The 24,523-nt window shown below is 47.2% G+C and overlaps 2 protein-coding genes across 6 annotated transcripts in view; one reads left to right on the top strand and one right to left on the bottom strand.

Moving 5' to 3' along the window:
- Positions 1 to 973: 973 nt before the first annotated feature.
- Positions 974 to 10,009, top strand: AGMAT (agmatinase). Its single transcript, XM_027621495.2, has 7 exons — positions 974 to 1,367; positions 2,495 to 2,697; positions 5,147 to 5,195; positions 6,083 to 6,278; positions 7,003 to 7,182; positions 8,753 to 8,837; positions 9,562 to 10,009. The coding sequence occupies exons 1-7, from the start codon at positions 1,096 to 1,098 to the stop codon at positions 9,633 to 9,635; spliced, it is 1,059 nt and encodes a 352-aa protein (XP_027477296.1). The 5' UTR covers positions 974 to 1,095; the 3' UTR covers positions 9,636 to 10,009.
- Positions 10,010 to 10,409: 400 nt separating this feature from the next.
- DNAJC16 (DnaJ heat shock protein family (Hsp40) member C16) overlaps positions 10,410 to 24,523 on the bottom strand; it is a 39,610-nt gene continuing 25,496 nt past the window's right edge. For all 5 annotated transcript variants that reach the window (XM_027621453.1, XM_027621471.1, XM_027621443.1 and 2 more), the window contains 8 exons: positions 19,573 to 19,703; positions 17,830 to 18,013; positions 16,759 to 16,941; positions 16,527 to 16,603; positions 15,252 to 15,332; positions 15,049 to 15,147; positions 14,300 to 14,470; positions 10,410 to 13,783 (listed from right to left, as the gene is read on the bottom strand). In XM_027621453.1, coding sequence (XP_027477254.1) covers positions 13,384 to 13,783; positions 14,300 to 14,470; positions 15,049 to 15,147; positions 15,252 to 15,332; positions 16,527 to 16,603; positions 16,759 to 16,941; positions 17,830 to 18,013; positions 19,573 to 19,703 — 1,326 coding nt within the window. In that variant the 3' untranslated portion in view covers positions 10,410 to 13,383. The remainder of the gene's footprint in view (positions 13,784 to 14,299; positions 14,471 to 15,048; positions 15,148 to 15,251; positions 15,333 to 16,526; positions 16,604 to 16,758; positions 16,942 to 17,829; positions 18,014 to 19,572; positions 19,704 to 24,523) is intronic.

The following is a 24,523-nucleotide window of genomic DNA, read 5'->3' as shown; positions in this document are numbered from 1 at the left end:
TTATGGTTGCATGGTACCTGGCACACAGTAGGCACTCAAATATTCGTGAGAAGAATGAAAGAATACACCAGGGGTAAGAAAACGATACATCCAGGACAAACCATATGAAAGAAGTAGTGATAGAATCTGCCGGTAGGGTTGTTAAGGGATTGTTGCTTTTTTTTTCCTGGAACATGCTCTGCAGGCTCTTTCAACACTGACCATTAGGAAACTTTGCCCCCATCCTGGGGGGTGTGGGGTTTAAGGTGTGACTTTCCTGTAAAGGTTACAATTTAAAGCAAACTCGGGCATTTTCCATTCAATCTCAACTTCCAGAGAATAGAAATGTATAATACCACCGCATGGCTCACATAACGTCATTACAAATCACTTTTTTCCTTTCCCTGGTGGTTTCCCCCCTTTCCCCTTAGAAATAAAGAGGATTGCAGATTAGGGACTCCTTGGCAGTGTGACCTTACCTAGGGGTGGTCTCTAAATCCTTTTTAAAAAGGTTATTTAGAAAGACTCTACTTCCTGAGAATCTTACCCCAGACATTTCCTAATATATTATTAAAAAAAAAAAAATGCATTTCCTGGAGTGCCTGGGTGGCTCAGTCCCTTAAGTCTCCTATTCTTGATTTCAGGTCAGGCCATGATCTCAGGATCGTGAGATTGAGCCCCCCCTCCCCCCACCATGGGCTCTGGGCTCAGTACAGAGTCCGCTTCTCTCTCCTGCCCCCTCCTCCCGCGCTCGCTCTCTTTCTAAAATAAATAAATATTTTTTAAAAGTGCATTTCCGATTTCTCTTCTTTAGAGAAAAGTTTTTTTCCTTTAAATCATTTCGCTTTTAAAAATATTACTCTAAAAGGGAGAAGCAGGGGCCGAGGGCCAGGTTTTTGGGGGCATAGGCAGCGGGCCGGGGCGGTGGCGGGGAGTGGGGAGTCCCGGGCCTGGCTTTGTTTACCGAGAAAGCCAGAGGCCAGAGTCCAGAGAGGGGGCGGGGAGAGAGCGGCCCCTCGCCCGCCCAGCACCCCAGGCCGCCCGCTCTTTGAGCGCGGGCTGCTCGGCGCCTGCATAGCCGGCGGGCCTGGAGTTGGGGGGGACCCGGCGGACGGCATGCTGCGGCGGATCGCGTCCCGGTGCGCCCGGGGCCTGGGGGCCGGCGGGGGCGCACGTCCTGCCGTGGGGCTCTGCCACCCCGGCCGCAGCTCCAGCAGCCGGTCCTCCGATGCGCGCCGGAACCAGCCCCCCAGCTCAGAGTTCGTGGCGCGGCCGGTGGGCGTCTGCTCCATGATGCGGCTGCCGGTGCAGGCCTCCCCCGAGGGGCTGGACGCCGCCTTCGTCGGGGTGCCGCTGGACATTGGGACCTCCAACCGGCCCGGGGCGAGGTAAGGTCCGAAGGATTCGGGGACACGTGGGTGGACCGCCCGATGGCCACTGGACGCGAAAGACAAAGGGACGGGCGCCTCCGCTCACGCAGGGTGGGGTTGGAAGTGCTGGCTCCAGAATGCTCCCAGTCCTTTGAAAGACGGTTGATTTCCCTCCTCCCGCATCAAGCAATGGTGAGGGCTGGACATGTGGGTCATCTGTTGGTGACAGGAGCCTTCTCCACACGCTGATTCCTGAGCCTTGCTGGGATGGTGGCTGTGGGGTTTATGGGGGCAGGGGACGTTATTTCCGAGAACAGAGGAAACTGGATGCACCTTCCCCAAACCTCTAGATGTCACCTGATCAAGAATTGCTCAAATACTCCTGTCAAATAAATAAAATCTTTAAAAAACAAAACAAAACAAAACAAAAAGAATTGCTCAAACACAAGATGCTTTTTAAAAAAATACATTTTATTATTTTTAAGTAATCTCTACACCCAGTGTGTGACTGGAATTTACAAACCCGACATCAAGAGTCCCACCCTCTACCTCTACCAACTGAGCCAGCCAGGGACCCCAAGGCATTTTTTTCTAAGATCAAGGCAGCTGAAGTAATTTCCTAATTAGTGAGCATCAGCTATTTCTGATTCAGCTCAGCCACTTTACGTCTAATAATCTGAAGTATGGATGCCACCATTTATAAAATGTCTCCTGAATGCAAGGCGCTTTGCATAGATGACCTCACTCAATTCCTCCAACAACACAGTAAGGTTAGGAAATTGAGGCTCATGGAGATTAAGAAATTATCTAATGTCATTTAGTAAATTGGTGATGGGTAGTCTCCTAAATCCATGCCTTTAATCTCTTCAAGTATATAGCCTGGATCAGTGGTTCTCAACCAGGGGTGATTTTGCCCCCAGGGGACATTTGGTGGCGTCTGGAGGCCTTTCTGGTTATCCCAACTTGCCACTGGCATCTAGTGGGTTATAGATTAGGGGAAACATTCTACAAGGCACCGGACGGCCCCCCACATCAAAGATTCCTCCAGCCCCAAATGTCAGCAGTGCAGAGGCTGAGAAATCCTGGCCTAAGTAGGACCTCTGACCCTTTTGGGATGGTTCACAGGATGATTCTTCCTTCTCCAGATTTGGACCTCGGCGGATCCGGGAAGAATCAGTGATGCTTCGGACAGCCAACCCTAGCACGGGGGCCCTCCCCTTCCAGTCCCTCATGGTTGCAGACCTAGGCGATGTGAACGTCAATCTTTACAACCTTCTGGACAGCTGCCGTCTAATTAGAGAGGCCTATCAGAAAATTGTAGCAGCTGGTTGTATTCCCCTGACCTTGGGTAATGGTGTCTGTGGGGACAAGTGCAGCTCTGTGCTGAGGGTTCATTTATGGTGGGCTTGGGTGTAGCTGCTCCTTCGGGGCAAGCCACTGGGGATATGGAGACAGTCGGAAAGAGAATGTTTTAAATTCATTTGTTTTAACCCCTGGGGAAAGGCTGTTTACATTTTTGGACTGGTATGACTGGCAGGGATGGACTAGGGTGAGGCAAGTGAAGCATTCACTTTGGGGGGGTTGCCAAAAAGTCAACTTATAAATATGATCGACTTTTCCCTTTTGCCTCGGGCTCCAATATAGTTCGGAATAGCACTATTACTGATCCCCTTTTTTTTTCTTTTAAGATTTTATTTATTTATTTGACAGAGAGAGACACAGCGAGAGAGGGAACACAAGCAGGGGGAGTGAGAGAGGGAGAAGCAGGCTTCCCGCGGAGCAGGGAGCCTGATGCGGGGGCTCGATCCCAGGACCTTGGGACCATGACCTGAGCCGAAGGCAGACGCCTAATGACTGAGCCACCCAGGTGCCCCTGATCCTGTCTTTTTAAAAAAAATTATCATGGAGGGGGTGCCTGGGTGGCTCAGTCGGTTGGGCATCTGACTCTTGGTTTCCCTCAGGTCGTGGTCTCAGGGTCCTGGGATTGAGCCCCGCGTCTGGCTCTGGGCTCAGCTTGGAGTCTGCTTCTCCCTCTTCCTCTGCTCCCCGACCCCCACTTGTATTCTCTCTCTCAAATAAATAAATCTAAAAACAAAAATTCATCGTGGATTTTTTTGCATTGACCTTGATTTTTAAAAGTATTACATCAAAATAGTATTTATCTCAATGACTGAGTTTTTTGGTGTCCCTTAAATTTTGCATCCCAGCAAGTGCCTCTACCCACCTCACCTTTGTCCTTCCCCTTGATTCCAGGCCTGGGGAAGGCTCACAACAGGAGCTCAGCTGTGACTTTTTAACTATTTCAAGGACATACTTTTCTTTTTTCTTTTTCTCTTTTCTTTTCTCTTTCTTTCTTTTCAGGAAATGCTTTTCTTTTTCTCTTTCTTTTCAAGAAATGCTTTTCTTTTTTCTTTTTCTCTTTTCTTTTTAGAGAGAGTGCGTGAGTGTGATAGAGCACACGTGCCCGAGAGCGGGGTGGGGGGGAAGGGGCACAGGGAGAGCGAGAGCGAGAGCGAGCGAGAGAGAGAGAGAGAGAGAGAGAGTCTTCAGCTAGCTCTATACACAGCACGAAGCCCGCTTGGGGTTGATCTCACGACCTGAGCTGAAATCAAGAGCTGGAAACTGAACTATCTGAGCCACCCCGGCGCCTCTCAGGGACATACTTTTAATGACGTTATTTGAGAGAGAGCTACAAAGGGGTATTTCCTCCTCATCAGGGTCTCTATTAGTCTACAGGGCGGCTTTCCCCTTGTCTTGCCTGATCTCTCCCCCACCCTTACATTTCTTTCTCTTCCAGTTCACAAATAGTTAAAATGACACGGGCCTTTTTCTAAATATCCAAATGTATTTTTGCCAAAGGAGAGGGCCGAGCCTGCAGAACACTGTGGTGCGGAGTGTGGTTTCTGGATGGCACAGTTTGAAAATTTCAGATTCACCTCTCACTAGCTATTTATGCTTCATTTCCTCACTTGTAAAATGGGCCTAACACTACCAGCGTCTTCCTCATTGTTCTGTGTGAGGGGCGTATAATGAAAGTGCACATAACGTGTCTGGCATCTTGACTTACGTATTTTCAGCTTCAATAAATGTTAGCTGTTGTTGTTGGTAATAGTGGCCCATAGTAATACTTTTCTAGGCCCGAGCTGTCCTGTACAGTAGCCACTAGCCACATATGGTTATTAAAATGACAATTAATCACAATGAGATAAAATGAAAAATGCAGTTCCTCCACGGCCTGAGCTGTGTTCCTCTAGGCACACGTGGTTAGTGACCCCCGTGCCGGCCAGTGCAGATAGAGAACATGCCCATCACTGCAGAGAGTTCTATTGGACAGACCTGTTCCTGGCATTTGACCTGTAAGCTTTGTTTCCTCTTTTATTATCTTTTAAAGATTTTATTTATTTATTTATTTATTTATTTGACAGAGAGAGAGAGAGAGAGAGACAGAGAGGGAACACAAGCAGGGGGAGTGGGAGAGGGAGAAGCAGGCTTCCCGCCGAGCAGGGAGCCTGATGCGGGGCTCGATCCCAGGACCCTGGGATCATGACCTGAGCCGAAGGCAGACGCTTAACGACTGAGCCACCCAGGTGCCCTTGTTTGCTCTTTTAAAGAACAATGTAATCCCAAACATCCAGTGGCTGTTTTCCCACCACTGAACAAGGTCTCAGGTTAGCTGAGGTTATAGCTCTTCGGTCTCCACAAAAGGGCGGCACGATTGGGTAGATTGAAGATTGCTCCCTATAATACATGGTCCTCTCTTACCCGCATTGCACGTATTTTCTTCTTCCTCTTTGCAGGTGGAGATCACACAATCACATATCCAATATTACAAGCGCTGGCAAAAAAGTACGTCCCAAGCGTCTGGGCGTGCACAAGGGTTTCAAAATTCAGGAGCTAGGGCGTGAGTTGTTTGCCGCTAGATGGTATCAAGTGACCTCTGCTGGCTCAGGTTATTTGGGGTGATAGGAAATTCCCCACTGGGTTGCTTCTGTGGATCAAAATGAAGGTCGAGCTCCCGGTGTCTCTGTCAGTCACCAGCTGGGAACCAAGACAATTTATTATTAACACTTGTGGCTACCCTTGCTTGCCCTGGATCTGCTCTGGTATGCGCGCTCAGCATCTGTCTCTGTTTTTGGAAGATGGGCCTCTCGTGAAATACACAACCCCAGCTAACAGCAGTTTCTGTTTGGCTTCAAAGGCCAAATACACAGCAGTGTTGCTTGCTGAGGAGAGGTCCTGTTTCTTCCTGAAAGGGCCCCTTCCCCAGAGAATGAGAAAATGGCTTTTCCAGTCGTGGAAGTCTACCAGGGATTAACTAACTTTGGTTAATTAGTTTGAAAAAGAGGCCGAAGGGCCAAGGTGGTGGCAGCTCCAGAATTCGTATATAGGAAGGACATATGGGTAGCATCCTCGGTGGTGGTGGGCGGGTATAAGTCTTTTCTGGAAGCTGTGCTTGCCTAGCGTTGATTTAGATTGTATGTTGCTTTCGGGTGGCTGGCGGGGTTGTTGGAGATTATGGAGAGAGAGCTGTCTGTCTTCTGCCGGACTTCTCTGGGTTGATTATTCTGAGCAGCTAAGTGATTTGAAGACAGAAACCAGTTGCAAGGCTGGTCACTGAGGCCGGGTCTCCCGTGGCTGTGGATGGTCAAGTTTGGAAGTCCGGGTAGCCTGGAGGGTGGCGGTGCTCAGGCCCCGGGAGGAGGCCTGGGCTCTGAGCTGCCTGTTGTCAGCAGGCATGGCCCCGTGGGGCTGCTGCATGTGGACGCTCACATGGACACGGCTGACAAGGCCCTTGGAGAGAAGCTCTATCACGGGACGCCCTTCCGCCGCTGCGTGGACGAGGGTCTCCTGGACTGTAAGCGCGTGGTGCAGATCGGCATCCGGGGCTCCGCCATGACCTTGGATCCCTACAGATACAGCCGGAGCCAGGTGACAAGCCAAACGCCCCCCTTCCTCTGCCCGCAGCCTGCAAAGTGCATTTCTCTCTGGTGCCCATTCGGTGGTGGCTGCGGATTCCACGGGGGCTTTAATAACCAAATTCAGAAAAACGGGACGGAAAGCCGAGTTTGCCCCAAGAGGGTCGTGTGGAGCAGAGAGGAGAGAGGAGAGGATGTGAGTTCATGAGGCGAAGGGGGCCTCTCATCCCTGGGGTAGGGAGAGAAGCCGAAACACACCCGCCTCTGCGCTGTCGCTGGCTTCCGAAAGAGCTGAGGACGTCCGAACCCAAGGCCAGCGGCCATCTTTTTAGTTCTTGTCCTCACCCCCATCGGGCAGAGTGGCTCCCAGGGAAACACGGATGACAGGATCCCAACAGGAAAGACCCAAGTCCCCTGCTTTTAGAGCGTGCAAGGGCCAGTCTTCTGGACAGAGCCGTTCCGGAGGTGCTGAGTTTCTCGCTCTTGCTCTAGCCCAGCTTCTCTCTGATCCCATCCCCCCCAGGTAAGCTTTGACTTACTCCCTGCTTCTTCACCAGCCGTCGCTCCTCCCTTCCTCACCAGTAAAAGGGGGAGGACAGTTCCCTCTTCGTGAAGATTGGGGGTCTGATGTCATGTGTACAGAAGCACTTAGCGTGGGGTTGGCACATAAGAAATCACCCGTAAATGGCGCCATGTAGAAGCCTCGACACCCTGCTCTTTACTTCCCACATCCTCAGGGCTTCCGGGTGGTTCCGGCTGAAGACTGCTGGATGAAGTCCCTGGTTCCTCTGATGGGGGAGGTGAGGCAGCAGATGGGCGGCAGACCCATTTATATCAGCTTTGACATTGATGGCTTGGATCCTGCCTATGCCCCAGGGACAGGCACACCTGAAACTGCCGGTCTCACCCCTAGTCAGGTAAGGAGGTTCCACCAGGGACAATGCCTGGGGGGGTGAGGATTCTCAACTCCTCACTTTCCTGGGACTTGTGGTGAGTCTTCAGGATCAGGACAGGATTTTAAAAAGCGGAGGAGTTAGGCCTTTATCTGTTCTCAGGGCTGACTGCAGGTTGGACGCTCTTGTTGAGCGAGTAGACTGACTTTGGCAAGGGCCCTCATGTCCTCTCTGGGATATAATAGTCTATTATTTGAGCTTTCTGCCTCTGATCCACCTATAGTTGGTTCGTGGGGACATATGCCAGTATCCCCTCTTAAAAACACCAAGCTTGGGGTGCCTGGGTGGCTCAGTTGGTTAAGCGACTGCCTTCGGCTCAGGTCATGATCCTGGAGTCTCCGGATCAAGTCCCGCATCGGGCTCCCTGCTCTGCGGGGAGTCCGCTTCTCCCTCTGACCCTCCCCCCTCTCATGCTCTCTCTCTCAATCTCATTCTCTCTCTCAAGCAAATAAATAAAATCTTTAAAAAAACAAAAACAAAAACACCAAGCTTATCTTTCTGGGGTGACACTTAAAAAGTGCTCATGGTGGGATTAACCACCTACCATGGAAGTTCAAGAGTTTTAGAAATACCCAAACAAAGCTCTCTGAAGGTGGGCTGAGTGTAAACGCAGGAGGCAGACTCGGAGTGTGGTTATAATTAGAAGGTGAGCTCCACGAGGTTAGGGCTGTTATTTCATGGACTGCCCTGTCCTTGGAGTAGAGAATGGTGCCTGACAGAGAGAGTAGGCACTCATAGATATCTGTGTGAATGAGTGAAGACCACTCACACCTGATCCGTTACCTTACCTCCTCTAAGAAAGGGGCCTGTTAGCAACTACCTCTCAAAGCCATTCTCTATCAGTTCCCCTCAGATTTCTAAAACACAATCCTCCTTCCTCAGCTTATCATTCTGGGCTTTTCACTGGCTGAATGGAAACTCTTTTAGACAAAGTGACCCCTTCCTCCCATCCCCCTCACTCATCCTGTCTTCTGGCCACATCTAACTACTGGTATTTCTTTCCATCTTAGTGTGTGTTTGTCTGGGCTGCCCTACCCTTGGTTAATTAATTCCTTGGGCTAAGTGTTCCTGCTGCCTGGGGAGGGCTTCCCCCAGCTTTTCGGGCTGTTTCGTATTATACTTTTCTGTGCTTGCTTTTTTTTTTTTTTAAGATTTTATTTTTTAAAGTGATCTCTACACCTACTATGGGGCTTGAACTTACAACCCCGAGGTCAAGAGCTGCATGCTCTACCGACTGAGCCAGCCAGGCACCCCTACGCTTGCTTTTCCTGAAGCCTTTAATGTACGAATGATTGGAATGATTGGCCTTCCATCATACCACGGACCCTTCGGGAGCAGGGGCTGTGCTTTGGCCATTTGTGTCTCCATGATGCCCACCAGGGTGCCTGGCCGTCAGTAAATGTTTTTTGAGGGAAAGCGACAGTTCCGAGTCAAAGGGTGGGCATGTGCTGGGAGAGATGCCCTGGGACCTCTGTGGTTGCTTTTCATTGTGAGTGGTTACTGCTGTGGACAACTCGGGCTTGGTCTTGGACAGGCGCTGGAAATCATCCGGGGTTGTCAAGGCCTGAATGTGGTGGGTTGTGATCTCGTGGAAGTTTCGCCGCCCTACGATCCTTTTGGTGAGTAAGCGAGAATACCATGATCTGTAGGCAGCTGCGGGTTTAAATTATATTAATCTACTTAATAAGTAGAAGATGGATGGATCCTTTTGTATAACTTGGGAACCTGCTGAGTATGTTCTGCAGCGAAGAAAATAAACCTCTTACTGCACACCACACAAACACGAGCTAATTAACAAAACCCCTGGGAGGTGGCTATTATTGGTTTGCTTGCCTGACAGCAGAAGAGAAAGAAACCAGCCTAGGGTTTATTAATAGGGTGGCGTAGTTCTGTCCTTCTTTGATACTTCATTGAAAAGTGAATTACTGCATAAGTAATATTTATTAATATTAAAAAAGTGGGTGGTTAGCTGGTTTAGGAGAGATACTCAAAGCAGATGCCATCCCAATAATTTCAACTTAGAGAAGCTTCCAGACTTACGCCTATTAGTCTCAGAGGGTAGGTGATAAATACAATAGACACCATTATTAAAGGTTTTCCTTTGGGGGGAATCTGTTCTGAGAGTAAACAACGAACTGTCTGAATTTCAGAATGCTCTTTCTGAATGTTTGTTGGAGCGGAGTACCAGGGAAAGCATGTCCACAGGGTGGCTGGGCAGCCCAGAGAAGAGCACGGAAGGGAGAATTTGGAAAGGCAGCCCGAAGGGAAGAGGGCGGAGTACCGAGAGGCTTGGCCTTGGGGGCAGCCTGCATGGTGTTCACCTTTGGTTTTGTCTCTTTGTAGGAAACACGGCCCTTCTGGCGGCTAACTTGCTATTTGAGATGCTGTGTGCTCTCCCCAAAGTGATGGTTGTCTGAACCTTGTGCTCTCCCCAAAGTGATGGTCGTCTGAACCTTGTGCTCTTCAAGATACAACAGGTTGTGCTGATGACAATTCTCAAGAATTTATGCGCAAGCAGTCTGAGTACTCGAAGAGTTTATGCCAGTAAAACTTTCCGCTAAACAGTGTCCCCGGGGGCTATAAACCCAGGGCATTCGGTAGAACTCTAATCCAACAGCTAATATTTCTATGGAGTTTGAATGAACTAAAAACAGAGAAGCACTTGTGCTGTTTTGATGAAAGATGCTGGAGGATTAAGGGGAAAAGGGAGCCAAGGAGCATTTGGTTCAAGATGATCTAAAAATTGGAGAAGTGAAATAAAAAAGCCCTAGGACATAATCCTGTATAAACATCCCGTATTTCTCTAGTTTCTTCCTTCACACTGTGGCTTCTCCTGAGGAACTCAGGGCTGCATCTGGGTTTTAGGACCACTGTGAACCTAAACAAAAAGTTTGAATGAAAGTAACGTGCAGATCCTGATAAAGAAACTTCCCACTCAAAAGCCCAGGAGGGTGCACAGAATGTCTTTTCAACCAGACATCAGGTGGCCTCCAAAGAGCCCTTGGTGACTCTTCCTTAACCCACTTCCTCCCTTTCGCATTATCTACTCTTGGAGCTGCTGCACCCTCCATGACAGCAACTCCTGAAATCTGCAGGGAACATTCAGGCATGGGTTGAGTTACATGCAAATTCAGTTTTGTCGCTAACGTGTCCACGGGCAAAACATCATCCCCCAATGCAAGAGCGACGCATAATCATCACACATTAAAATAGTTTATTTCTGTTTCCAGTCTGTAATATTCTCAAAACAAAAATAACATCAGCTTCAGTGCCTGTTCACAATACAAAACAAAAACAACATAAAAAAGACACCATTTGCCAAATAAGTTATTTGTTCCTAAGAGTATCAAAAGTGCAAAATATTCACCTTTTCAGATCGGTCTCTAAAGTTCCATCGTCCTCCTTGACAAACGGAACGGACAGGTTTAGCAGTTGCCACACTGCATTTGTGTTCAAGGGACAAGGTCAGGCATTTGGATGTGAGCGATATTTCATCTGCAAGGATATTTTGCATCAGCTTTTAAAGAATTTTACTTAGGAAAAAAGTTGGAGTGTTTGCTTCTAATCTCTTTTTCCCAAACAAAGCAAATCACTTAAAAAAAAACACATTCAGATTTCATTTCTTTTTAAATCAGGAAACGTTGATGTACTGAGTGAGGAGGAAATCAACCTATTAATTTGAAAAGTATGACCAAATTTTCATGGTCAGTAAGTGATGGCAGAGAGAGAGAGACCGTGGTGCCTAACAGAAGTCAGGGCAGTCTTGCTCATTGAAACGCCGCTGACTCAGAGCTGACAATCTCTTAGACAAATTATGCCACCAGCACCTGGATGATAAAAAAAATATTTGTAAGTAGGTGCATGTTCTACAAAGACTTGTTTTAGGCCAGTTTTCATCCCCAGCTGCTGAACATGATGTACCAGAAAAGCCTACTTCTAAAAACAAAACAATGTTGTCAGTCTCAAGATATTCAAAGACCAAGAAATTAACTTAAAACCAAAATCAGGTCTGTGTGATTTCACACAAGAGAAGGAGAAATGGTGGCATTGGCTGAGCATGACAAAGGCTCATACATTTGACACAAAAGTAAACAAATTCATGGAAACATTCAGGAGGAAAGGCTCGGGTGGTCAAGGGCAAAGTTGTTTAAAGTAGAACCTTCCTGGCGTCCTCTTGGGGGACGTACTTTCCAGCCCCAAACAGACCTGTGAAATAATTTCTGCACTGAAAAATTCACCAGGAATGTTTTTAATCCTATCTACTCTCACTTTCCTTTCTTCGTACAAATGGAGGGTGCAGCTGTCTGTGTAAAGGTGCTTTTCATTTTAATGAGAAACATTTTTAAAGTGAACAAATTTGGGGGAGATTTTGGTTTTCAGAAATTAAGGTCAGGGATCCATCCCATTAGTACTGGAAATTAAAAACCGACCACTGAACCAGAACACTACTCACATCAGCAACTTGGCCATAAAAGACCTAGAAAATAATTTTGAGGCTGGTGTATCAAGGAACCAAATGAATCCCTTAATCACACCTGCCTGGGCCAGGTGCCAGGAGACAGCAATCAGAGTAAGCATCCAATTTTTAGAGGATCACGTGGGGGGGGGGAAAAGCCTGGCAGTGATTTTTTTTTTCTTTTAAATAAAGCTATAGACTCCATGGAAATGACAGGAATTCCTGGGCTTAAGTAATTTATTACTTGCCCCTGTAGCTCAATGTTTAAATTGTTCAGGATCCAAATGGCTTTGTTTAAAGCAATGATGATTAAAGAAATACTAACTTAGTAAATGTCCCATCACTGATTCTGACACTTGGCTTTACAAAAGGGCAATGTGTTTTGTCATCTGAACCGACCACTCTTTGAGGTTGTTCAAACTCCCCTGGTAGTTTTGCGCCCCTCACCCGCCCCAAAAAAGGCAAACTCTCTAACTGGTGGGTGTGATCCACTGCACACTGGAAGCCGGGGTGCTGATGGTAGGTCGGACCCTGTTACTGGTGAAGCAGTTGTGAGTTAGGAGTGAAAGCAATTGAGCTATCATAATATAGGCCAGAAGCTCAAAGTAAGCCTTTTGCCAAACAGGAGTCTAGAACAAGTCTTGGCTCACTTGTCACAAAAGAGGGCTCAAAGTTACAGTACTTCTGGGGGGGGGGTGATAACAGTGTTCCAAATAAAATTGTTGAGAAATTTTTAAGTTCCTTGATACAAAGACATGTCTGGTATTTTACTAAAGAGACACCACTGGAGTGAAGAGGTTCCTCGAGCCTGATGCCTGTCAGGCAGGGGTCTTCAGTTTAACATCTACTGGTTTATAGCAGCTTATCTCTACGTCCAGAGAACAAGATTACAAATTATGGCTCCTAAGATTCATACCCTAAAATTGACAGAGGCAGAAAGACATGTGAAAACAGACAAGTAAATGGCTCAAAGTCATTACAGTACTTCTTGCCGTGCAGATCCTTCCCTGGCTACGCTTAGCGCTGGGGGAGATGGTTGATGGGATGCCCCAAGGGGTCACGTATGTCACTGCCCAGCCCCCCCCTTCAAACCAAACTCACATGCAGGACCCCCACTTATCCCTAGCCTTGTAAAACCGTGGCTGACCAACTGCTGCAGGGGGATTCCCCCCATATACCCTTTTAGCCACTGACTACCGGAAAAAACTATCAAATGTGAGATTGCTTGGAACCAGGCCTCTTTCAGGATGCAGGGCCTAGAAGCTGCTGTGGGCTGTCGTACCACTGATACAGCATGCACCGGGGGCGGAAGCACAGCGGGGGCGGGGGCCCGACCAGCACTCCAGGGCCTGCTGCCGGCTGCGGCCCTGTGCCTCTCCCACAGCACGAGACAGGACGGGGGAGGGCAGAAGGAGCACTGGACAGGGATGACGAAGGAAGAGGGGGTGAGCAGTCTCCTTTAAATAGTGCGGCATTCAAACGAGGGGGAAAAAAACCCAAAGCAAAATATTTTGATCTAAGGAATTCAACTTGAGGTGTTTTTCACTCCTAGGTTAGGACAGGACAAAGGAAAGATTCTTCTAGCCATTGTTCCGGAAGAGTAATCTAGAATCTATTCTCTGTCCATGGTGATAGGTAGAGTCCTGAAAAGACCTGTTCCCAGGGGCCTATTAAAAAGCCTGAAGAGTTAAAGTCTCTCTTGAGCTCCCTCAGTCTAGTTCAGGCCACGACGGGATATAAAACCTCTGTAAGGAGCCTTCGAGCAGGCGCTCCATCCATAAGGACAACTTGCTCAATTTCCCTTTGATGGGCCTGGGTCCAAGGCCACAGGAAGATTTCCCTCGAGTCTCGCCCAGATGGAGGGAAGAGTCAAGATCACCGCAGGACCCCACGGCCGCCTCCTCTTCCACCGCTTTCTGGGGCTTGAAGAGGCAGAAGTACTTCTTGTGACCGTTCAGGGCCAGCACGTAACCTGTGTAGTCACGCTCCATGAAATGCTTGTCGTATTGGTTTGGGATCGGGGCTGCATCCTGAGCAAATTCTAGCAAGTATTCCAGCCATTCTCTGTGTTTATCTAGACTCAGGAAGGAGAAGTGTAGGCAGCTGCTCCTGGTGAGAGGACACAGTGAAGATTTAGGGAACTGCCCGACACACTGAATTGCAGGGAACGCAAAGACCTCCGTCAGATCGCATGTAATGGGAGGCGGCTTTGTGTTGGATGGGGCCCAAATATGGAAAGAATGGAAGATTCCTGGCGGACGTCAGGGCTTCTGCAACAGCTCTAACAGTCCGCTGGCCCATCTCCCCACCCCCCCCACCGGCCCCTTGCTGGGTGCCCCTTAAGCACTCTCAGTGTCTGGCTTCAGGAAAACACAGGACAGCTAGAGGACAGAGCTCCCCAAAAGGCTCAGGGGAGAAGACCGAGTGAGGTCAAACTCTTCTGTTCAGAAGCGTCCGGACATGAAGTCGCGGACAGAAAGGTGCCCTCATGACGGCTTAAGATTTCTGGGCTCAAAAGGTCACAGCCAACATCTGGCTGCGCGCATAAAGCCCCTCACAGTCAAAGAGGAAAGGATGAAATTCTGCCCTGGTCCCCTCCTCTCCCCCTCTCCCACGTGAGCTTACCCGGTGAACGTGTAGACCTCCAAAGCGAATTTCTGCAGTAGGCTGGCCTTGGTGGGGCCTGACAAGATGAGGACCACGTTCATGTGGCCCGGCCTCAGGCGGACCAGGTTACTGGTGTACGTTACGTCTGTGAGCTCAGTTACCTCCACAAAGCCTTTTTTAGGAAGCTTGCTGTGGAGAAATAGTGAGGAATTAAGATGTTATCAGGCAGGAGAATGCCATTACTTTGAAAAGAAACAAGAGGAAGAAAATGCTGCGTTCCAACCAGACTAGGTATGTTATTTAATATTCTGGAGCCTGACACATTGGCAGGACGGGGATGGTCCCCACTTGGTGGCCCCAGGCCTACAAAGGGCCCTTCGGACGCTGCCGTTCACAGCTGGTGTAGAATCGGCTTTAGGACGGGATGAAGGCGGTCCGCACAGTCACGGGACGCACCCTTCTCTGCCGCTGGCTCGTCTAGCAACTCTGACGTGCTTTGCTTCCTGTCCGCATTACTACATTTGAGACCGAGAGCCTGAAGCTACCGAGTAGAATATAAGTAGGTCCTGTGTCTAAAGGCCTACGGGGTTTCAGTAAACACTAACCAGCAACTGACTTTTCCCACAATCCTCCTCACACGCAAGTTGGTGACCCAGAGTGCTTATATAGACTAGGTCCTCGAACACTGCGCTCTCAGACCACGGGGCCTGTGGCTCTCCTGCCCGGGGGGTGGGGGCCGGGTGGGTTTGGTGTCTTGTTAGAGAAACCTGCTGTTTTCTTTGGTGAAGGTTGGCTCAGTCTTCCCGGCCTTCTCATGAACTTCCTCTTTATCTGGAGGGTTGGACTCTCGCTCATCGTTTGAGTCACTAAAGTAAGAAACAAAGAGCTTTAAGAAAAGAAACAGTACCACAACCCCAAGGTTTGGGGCTCACCCTTGAGAACTCACGCTGAGAAGCCACAGAGCGTTTACCTGAAAGCCTGAACAATGACGGTGCCGAAGAGGATGAAGAGAGCAGAGAAGACCAGGGACAGAAGGGGCATCATTTCCCGCCTGAAACGAAGTTAACAAACTATGGTCAGCTCTAGATGGGTTGCTGAGATTATGTCCGTTCATGATACTGGATTTCTGTTCCTTGGCTCAGACAAAACCAAAAGAACCCCAAACCAAAAGGCTTTCATATCAATAAACACATCCTACTTTCATACAAATAAAGGTTTTTTTTTTTTTTTTTTTTTTTTTGAGGGTGAGGGTGGTGGTGAGGAAAGCAGAGATTTTCCCTCACCGTTTTAATTCAGGTTGCTTATTCTACGAGTTTGATTATTTTGTCTCCACAGAATAGGCTGTGCTTAATAAGTTCTGCAGAAGGCAATAACAGGATTTATGCTGTCAATGTGGAGGAACATTCTGACATCGAGGGTGGTGACTAGAAAGTCTGTGGAATTATTTCCTTTATTTTGATTTTTTTTTTTTTTTTCTGGCTAGAATAATTCAGACGTGGCCCAGAGGGCGGAGAAGAAAGAAGACAGTGACCTTGCACAACGTCCTCTAAGACTGGTGCTCCAACATTTTGTTCACCCACAAACACTCCTCAAAGGCCTGTCAGTTTTCAGGAGCTGTGCTGGGTGCCAGGAATCACGAACACGAATGAGATGTGGCTCTACCCTTCGGGAGCTCACAGTATTATTGGGGGTGGGGGTGGGAGTGGGAGGGCCCTCCCTTCACTGCTTAACTCACTGACCGGCTTGTACGGCTCTACACTGGCCTCCACGTGTGTCAGGCCCCGGGCTGGGTGCCAGGGGTGCCCTGATGAACAGGACAGGCCCAGTGGCTAAGGGGCAATCAGCAGATATGTAAAAAGTGAAGTTACTGAAAGAACAAGGGGGGGCGCCTGGGTGGCTCAGTCGGTTAAGCGTCTGCCTTCAGCTCAGCTCACGATCCCAGAGTCCTGGAATCGAGCCCCACATCAGGCTGCCTGCTCAAGGGGGAGCCTGCTTCTCCCTCTCCCTCTGCTTCCAACATCACCCCCCCGGCCCCCCGGCTGCTCAAGCTCGCTCACTCTCAGATAAATAAAATCTTTAAAGAAAAGAAAAAGAAAGACAAAGGGAACAGTTGTTGAAGATGTGTAAACATTCTTCCACTTGCTGGTAGAGTATACACTGAAATCAAAGAAAGATTCTTTTCAAGAGAAAAAAGTGGTTCTACTATCAATGGAGAAAAAGAAATTCACTGTAGCAATACTCCTACCAGTTGTTGTGAAATACGCTGTCCCAGCAGTCTGAGATGTAGTCAGAAGCAGAGTAGAACCACCGGAGGAGAAAGATCTATGGAAGGAGAAAATGTGTGACAGTCAGGACTGAGCCCCCGAGCCCAGGTGGAGAAGTCCCTGCCCAGCACAGCATGCTGCCGGCCTCTGCTCGGGCTTTGGGGGCTCACCAGCCCGGCCTGGCACCCCATCTCTCCCAGGCCACGTGCTTACAGGGGCAAGTTCATCTGTCAGGTCCGGGAGCACAGCTTCTGAGGACAGCAGAGCGGGGTCTCTGCGCAGTTGGTCAAGATAGCCCAAAAGCGTGAATTTATCGCTCTCACTCCCTGTCCAGGGAGCCTCCAGGGTTTTATACACCACCCTTCCTCCTGTGGTGCGCCTTTCCAAGATAGATACCTGGGGGAAAAGAAGAAACCATTAGAAGTCTTCAAGTTTGTTTGTTTTTTTTTTTTCAGGGAGGATGCAAAAATGATCCAGTGAAGTCAGCAGTAAGCTCAAACATGAATATGGATGGGTATAAAATACGTGCAAAAGATTTTAGTTTCTTCTGACAAAGGAAACCATGTTTATGGTGACTTTCCAAAGCTTCTGCTAAAAGTTAAAGCTCTTTCTTCTGAGTAGACTTTTTCCTATAACCTCTGACTTAATATTATACTAAGGATTTTAAGTTTTTTAGAGATAGTTTCCATGATGACCAAAATGATGACAAAGACGGAAAAATTTAATGCTTCTTTAGAGTGATGACAAAGGAGGGGAAGGGAAGGGGAGATCAATTAAAATGAAATGAAAGAGGCAGAAGTAAAGGAGGGAGACTTTACTGGTAGCCTAAGGAAGATTTTACAAACTAGGTACTCTATAGTTTTTTAAGTAGGCTCCACACCCAGCGTGGAGCCCAACGCAGGGCTTGAATTCACGACCCTGAGATCAAGACTGAGCTGAGATCAAGAGTCGGACGCTTAACTGACTGAGCCACCCAGGCGCCCTCTATGAACTAGGCACTCTAAAACTACACCGCCATGGGGAAAGAAAACGGTGAGAAGAACCGATGCTCCTGAACCTTTACTCATAGGAAATATGCTTTCTGTGAAGGTCTAAGGCTGAAAATCTAGGAGGTGAAATCACTAGGATAAAAGACTGTATTTCAAGAGTAGGCTTTCAAAACAGGCTCAGAGATTTCTGGATTTCCTGGAATCTGTATTCAAAATGCCCAAAGAAGGGAGAAACAGAGTTCAGGTGCCATGAGCCTGTCAAGAGCTTGGAGTAAGAAGAGAATTCATGACTCACCGCTGATTTTCCTTGAAACGGATCAATGTCTGATAGTAAGGTGCTGGCAAACTCCTGCTGTCGATCGCTGTAGACATGCACGAATCTCACCGTGTCCTGTGTGTTTGCCAGGGCGAAGGACAGGAAAGCCTCAAAGGGTTTACTCAGCTTGGCAGCCTCGGGGGTCAGTAAAACCACGCAGTACCTGCACATTGGCAGAAGAGGAGACTTTAGGATCCATCTCCGAGGCCGAGGCCACAACAAGCAGAGGGAAGAAGAGGCGCGTGTGTTTTACAGAAGCGAACACAGTTCACTAATAGGAGCTGTACGTTAGAAGTCTCTAACGTCTCTAACGTCATCAGGGACGTGCTTCTTTTCGACGGGTGAGATCTTCCCCAAACTAAACGTTACCACGCTCAGGAATTTCTTTTAAGGCAATGGCCTCTGAATCCTTTCAGAAGCCAGCTATTCTGGTGCCTCCACCACAGGCAGGGCTGGTCAAATCCATGTCAGGCCATTAGATTGCACAGGGACACGTCACCTCTCGGAGGTGAGCAAAGACCCGAATGGGGTGTGCCGTACGGGGAAAGGGGCCAGGGGGTTCCAGGCAGAGAGAACCGCGAGCGCAAAGACCCCTGGATGGAGAGAAACTGGACCCAGCACACAGTTCCAGGAAGATCACTGGCTGCTGTGTGGGGAAGGCACAAGAGGGGAACGGAACGGAAGCTGAGCCTGGTTAGAAGGCTAGCCCGGGGGTCTCCAGAGCTGGTGGTGGTAAAAAAGGTGAGAAGTGCGTGGATCTGGGATAGTTTCTGAAGGCCATGCACACAACAATCCTTAGAGTCCATGATATTCTTCCCTATATCGAATTCAAGTCTTCTTCTCCCTTAGTCTTACAAAGGAATCAGAAAAACTGGAAACATAGGGAAGTTTTCTCACTTTAAATACTGTAGTTGTATTTTCAAATAAGATGACCAGTATGTTTTCCTCCCTTCCATATCTAGACACACTGCACAATAGCCCTACATTTAAAGCCACTGACTCATTAATCTAAAAGGTGTCTAATAAATATTTCCCATGTATTTCCAGACTTTTAAAGATACTCTGTATGAATAAGTATGCTTCAGCCTTCCCATTCCCAGCTAATTCTCTAAACATTTCTTCAGTGTCCTACACTTCCCTAGGGTTAGCGTTTTCCCAGCTCCCCACCCCAGGCCTCCAAAGGCTCGCCCTGCATGGGGCCCCTAGTAGGAGCGGTGACTTGCTCATATCCAGGCTTCTTTAAAATGACCCAGCCTCAGGATGCCTGGGTGGCTCAGTTGGTTAGGCGTCTGCCTTTGGCTCAGGTCACGATTGCAGGGTCCTGGGACTGAGCCCCACATTGGGCTCCCTGTTCCGCGAGGAGCCTGCTTCTCCCTCTGGCTGCCGCTCCCCCTGCTTGTGCTCTCTCTTTCTCTCTCTGACAAATAAATAAAATCTAAACACATACACACATACATAAATAAATAAATAAATAAAGTGACCCAGCCTCTCCCTGACAGCTGGCTAAAGTCTACTCATCCTTCTGGCCTCAGCTAAAGGGTTATAAATTAGGGAGATCTTCTCTGACCCCGGGCCAGGCTGACACCCTGGATTAATACACCCCACTACTAACATAAAGAATAAGTTCTGACGTCACAGGTCCATGTTTAATTGCCCGCTACAGAAATGCGACGTGGCCCCTCTCTTGCGGCGACAAGCAGAGGCAAAGCCTGGAGTCCTTACTTCCTCTGTCGGTGAGACCGCTTTACGGGGCAGAGCTCGTGGAAGAACTTCTGGCTGGTGAGCCTGGCTGCCAGTAGATACTTGTTTTGGGTGATGAAGTCGTCAATGACCTGTTTCTTCATACCTCGGGCCTGCAGAAAAACCAAGGAACAGTTGAGTTTTATGCCCTTTTCTCACTGCAAGTGGGCTTTACTTAAAGCTTAAAAAAACAATGTGGCTGACCCATGATACTGTAAGAGCGGTGTATGGTGACAGATGGTAGCCACACTCGTGGTGAGCACAGCATACAGAGAAGCCAAATCACTATCTTGTATACCTGAAACTAATGTCACACTGTATGTAAACTATACTCAAGGAAAAAAATTATTAAAAAAAAAAAAAAAAAAGAACCACCGGAAAAAAATACCTGGCTGACCCTGGCTAAAGTAATACAACAAATAAGACAGATCTGTTTGAGCAAATAAACATTGGTGATCTATTTGAACAGTGCAGGGCTGAAAGCAACGATGGAGATATTTCATGTCAAAGGAAAATCAATTTTCCACTGAAGAATTTTTGTATATGGTTACATGCTGGCAGATTTAAGTGAGAGCCTCCGGCAGTGGGGCACCTTTGGAAGCACAAAGGCAGCGCACGCACAAAGGCGCCGCCTCGTTTGCGGACTCGAGAAGCGGCCGACGCGGCGAGGGAAGGGCGGTGCGGCGGCGTGGGGCGCGAAGGCGCGCCGGTGCCCAAGGAGGGTCGCCCGGACGGCCACCCCGGGGAGGCCCGGGCGGGGGGGAGGGGCCCGCGGCGCCTTTTATTTCTCCGCCTGCGCCGGCTCTTGGCCTGGTGCGGCTGCCATTTTGTCCGTGCTGCCAGATTTAAAAAGCCGGTTTGGGGGCGCCTGGGTGGCTCAGTCGTTGGGCGTCTGCCTTCGGCTCAGGTCATGATCCCAGGGTCCTGGGATCGAGCCCTCCATCGGGCTCCCTGCTCCGCGGGAAGCCTGCTTCTCCCTCTCCCACTCCCCCTGCTTGTGTTCCCTCTCTCGCTATGTCTCTGTCAAATAAATAAATAAAATCTTTAAAAAAGAAAAAATAAGATGGACAGCAAACGGAACAATTAAAAAAAATAAACTCCATAGTTACTAAGTATAAAAGGCAGACTACAAAACTGTATGATGGCCCCTTTATTATTAGTTTTTGTGCATTCTGGAGGATTGAAATTATATATACAGTAGGTTGTCTGACCAAAATCTAGAAATTCATATAAAATGTAAACAAGAAAATCCCTACATGTTAAGGAACATCCTTGAATCACCTGCTTATGTCAGAAGAGCCTATCAGATATTAAGAAAATACTCTGAATTTTTTTTAAAGATTTATTTATTTGTTAGAGAGACTGAGTGATTGGGAGGGGCAGAAAGGGAGGGAGAGAGAATCTCAAGCAGACTCCCCGCTGAGCATGGAGCCTGACTTGGGGCTCCATCCCACGACCCTGAGATCATAACCTGACCCAAAACAAGACTAGGACACTTAACCCAACTGTACCACCCAGAATTTGAATGACTCATGAGAGTACTATTTATAAACCCTTGGGTACGGATAAAGCCATACTTGGAGGGTAATGTTACAATGAATAAAACAGAAAAGAAATTAATGACCTAGATGCCCATATCAAGTTAAAAAGAAACAGCAAAAAATTTGAAGGGGGAAAGAAATAATAAAGATAAAAATAGAGATCCACGAAGCAAAACAAACACAGAAAAAGGAGAAGAAAGAATTAACAGAGCCAAAGCTGGCTCTCTGGGAGAGCTAATAAAATTGACAAACCACTGGTAAAATCTGTCATGCAAACGAGAAAGCACAAGTAACCATTATCAAGGATGACAAGGAGGAATCACCACCTACGTGTAAAAATTAAAAGGAAAATTTATTTAAATTTGAAAATTAAGATGAGATAGACAAATTTCTAGAAAACTATAGCAGTATCTGAAAAAATAGAAAGCTTAAGTAGTTGTGTAACCGTTAAAGAAGGTGAACTGGTGGCAGTCAGAGATCTTTCCTTGAACACAAACTCAAGGCCCAGATGGCGTTACAGATGGTTTTGATGAAACTTTCAAGAGGACAATCCAATTTTACACAAAGTCTTCTTGAGAACAGAAAAAGGGACAATGCACCCACCTCACTTCATGATGCAAAGCCTCACATGGGCATCAGGAGGAAGAAAAGCCAGAAGTCAACCTCATTTCTGAACACAAACGCAAAAATCCTCAACAAAGTATTAGCAAACTGAATCCAGCAATGTGTTGAAAGCCTAATACAAATCATGATCTTGTTGGACTTACCTGATGAACTCAAATTAGGTTTAACATTAGAAAATGAATTAATGTATTTAGCACATTTTAGAAGACAAAAAATTAAAGAAGAAAAATCAGGATAATCTCAATGGCTGTGGAAAAATCCATTTGATAAAAACCAATACCATTCAGGTCAGCGATGAATAGAAGGGAACTTCCTTATCCTGTTGAGGGCGGCAATAAAAAGCCTTCTGCAAACATCATACTTACTGGGGGCATGGAGATCAAGAACAAGGATGCCCTCATCACTACACTTCTTTCTTTCTTTTTTTTAAGATTCTATTTATTTATTTATTTATTTTAGGGGAAGAGCGAGAGAGCGATCGAGAGAGGGAGCACGTGTCTGCTCGCACACGTGAGCAGGAAGAGGAGCAGAGGGAGAGGGAGAGTCTCCAGCAGACTCCCAGCTGAGCGCAGAGCCTGACCTGAGGCTCGTTCCCATGACCTGAGATCATGACCTGAGCCAAAATCAAGAGTCAGATGCTCAACTGACTGAGCCACCCAGGTGCCCCCTCCATCACTACATTTCTATCCCACGTCACACCAGAGGTCACAGTAAAGTACGAAAAAGGAATAAAACAGAAGCAAAACTGCCATTAATCTCAGATGATATGTTTGTGTATTTAGCAAACCCAAAAGATGGTTATTTCAAGTTATTTCAATCAGTAAGAGAGTTTTAGCAAGATTTCTGGACACAAAGTCAATGTTTAAACATCAATTATAGGGGCGCCTGGGTGGCTCAGTCGGTTGAGCGTCTGACTCTTGGTTTTGGCTCAGGTCATGATCTCAGGGTCGTGGGATCCAGCCCGTAGGGCTCTGTGCTCAGCCGGGAGTCTGGTGGTGATTCTCTCTCTCCTTTGCCCTCTGCCTCTCCCAACTCGCAAGCACACGCTCTTTCTAAAAATAAATAAATCTTTAAAAAAATCAATTTTATTACTTAATACCAGCAAACAGAAAATGCAGTAAAGAAGATAACCTTTTTCAATAGCATAAAAAATACGAGGTACCTAGAAATAAGCTGGAAAAAAGTACGATCTTCACGGAGAAAATTATAATAGCTTATAGAGACATACTGCAGAACACCTAAACAAATGAAAACAGATACATGATGCTCACAGCTTGGAGGGCTAAATTTTGTCAAGATGCGTATTCTTCCCAAACTGATTTAAAGAGTCAATACAAACGCAATAAAATCCCAACACGTTTGTTTGTTTTGACAGGAACTTGACAAACAGAATATGTATATAAAACATACAAAAGACCAAGAATAGCCAACATGCTATTGAAGAAGCTCCCCCATCCTCCTAAAATCCAGACAACAAAGTGGGAGGACTTGCTCTGTGAGTTATCAAGACTATTTCTTTTTTTTTTTTTTTAAGATTTTATTTATTTATTTGACAGAGAGGGAACACAAGCAGGGGGAGTGGGAGAGGGAGAAGCAGGCTTCCTGCTGAGCAGGGAGCCCGATGCGGGGCTCGATCCCAGGACCCTGGGATTATGACCTGAGTTGAAGGCAGACGCTTGACCATCTGAGCCACCCAGGTGCCCCTCAAGACTACTTCCAAATGGCCAATACCTAAGTATAAAAGGCAAACTATAAAGCTTTTAGAAGCTCCGTGAAGGGATTATCTTTATTATTTTGATGTAGGGGAAGATGTCTTAAACAGTAAACAAACAGAACTAATCAATCAAAAAGGAAAATGTTGACACGAGTAAATACATTAAAAGTAAGAACATATGTTCATCAAAAAGACGCCAAATGCAAGAATATAGTCACAGCAGCACTGGTCAAATCACTAAAAACTGGAAAAGCAAAAAGTCTGTCAGCAGCAGCCTGGACAGATACACTGTAGTATATTCATGCCAAGCTCCACAGACAACATGTATGAACCTCACAAACATAAGCTGAGAAAAGCCAGACACTGCATGATTTCAGTTGTATAAATAACTGGCTACAAATCATGAGCAAAAAGGCAGACAATTCAATAGGAAAAAAATGGGTAAAACACTTGACAGTCATGTCACAAAAGGGGAAATCCAAAAGGCCCATCATCCGCTTTCTTGTGATTAAGGGAAATGCACAGCAGAATCACAATGAGATACCATTAATCAGTCAACTCAGAAAAATTAAATCGAACTGGTGTTGGCAAGGATGTGGAGCAATGAAACTTTCACACGTGGCTGGCAGAAATGTAAATTGGTAACATCACTCTGGAAAACACACTACCTAGAAAAGCTGGAGATGTGTAGACCCCAGGACCCAGTGATTTTGCAACCAGATATACCCGGGAAGCAACAGTTCTCAAAACTTTCTGGTCTCAGAACACTTTTATGCTTTTTTTTTTTAAAGTAGGCTCCATGCCCAACATGAGGCTTGAACTCATGACCCTGAGATCAAGAGTCACAGCTAGGTGTCCCTGGATTCAATGAACTTTTAATACTTTGTTAAATTCAAACTCACTGATCACCTTGCACTAAAATGGATCTTTTACTCAGGCTTTTTTTTTTTTTTAAGATTTTATTTATTTGACAGAGAGAGACACAGCGAGAGAGGGAACACAAGCAGGGGGAGTGGGAGAGGGAGAAGCAGGCTTCCTGCCAAGCAGGGAGCCC

This window comes from Zalophus californianus, chromosome 4, assembly GCF_009762305.2.
Source record: "Zalophus californianus isolate mZalCal1 chromosome 4, mZalCal1.pri.v2, whole genome shotgun sequence".
Taxonomy (NCBI): Eukaryota; Metazoa; Chordata; class Mammalia; order Carnivora; family Otariidae; genus Zalophus; species Zalophus californianus.
Note: the sequence above shows the minus strand (reverse complement) of the source record. Positions and strands in the feature narration are given on the sequence as shown.

Coding starts and splice junctions, on each gene's coding strand:
- AGMAT (XM_027621495.2), top strand. CDS start 1,096: ATGCTGCGGCGGATCGCGTCCCGGTGCGCCCGGGGCCTGGGGGCCGGC. Junction 1,368..2,494: donor TCCAACCGGCCCGGGGCGAG/GTAAGGTCCGAA, acceptor TTCCTTCTCCAG/ATTTGGACCTCGGCGGATCC. Junction 5,196..6,082: donor TTACAAGCGCTGGCAAAAAA/GTACGTCCCAAG, acceptor TGTTGTCAGCAG/GCATGGCCCCGTGGGGCTGC.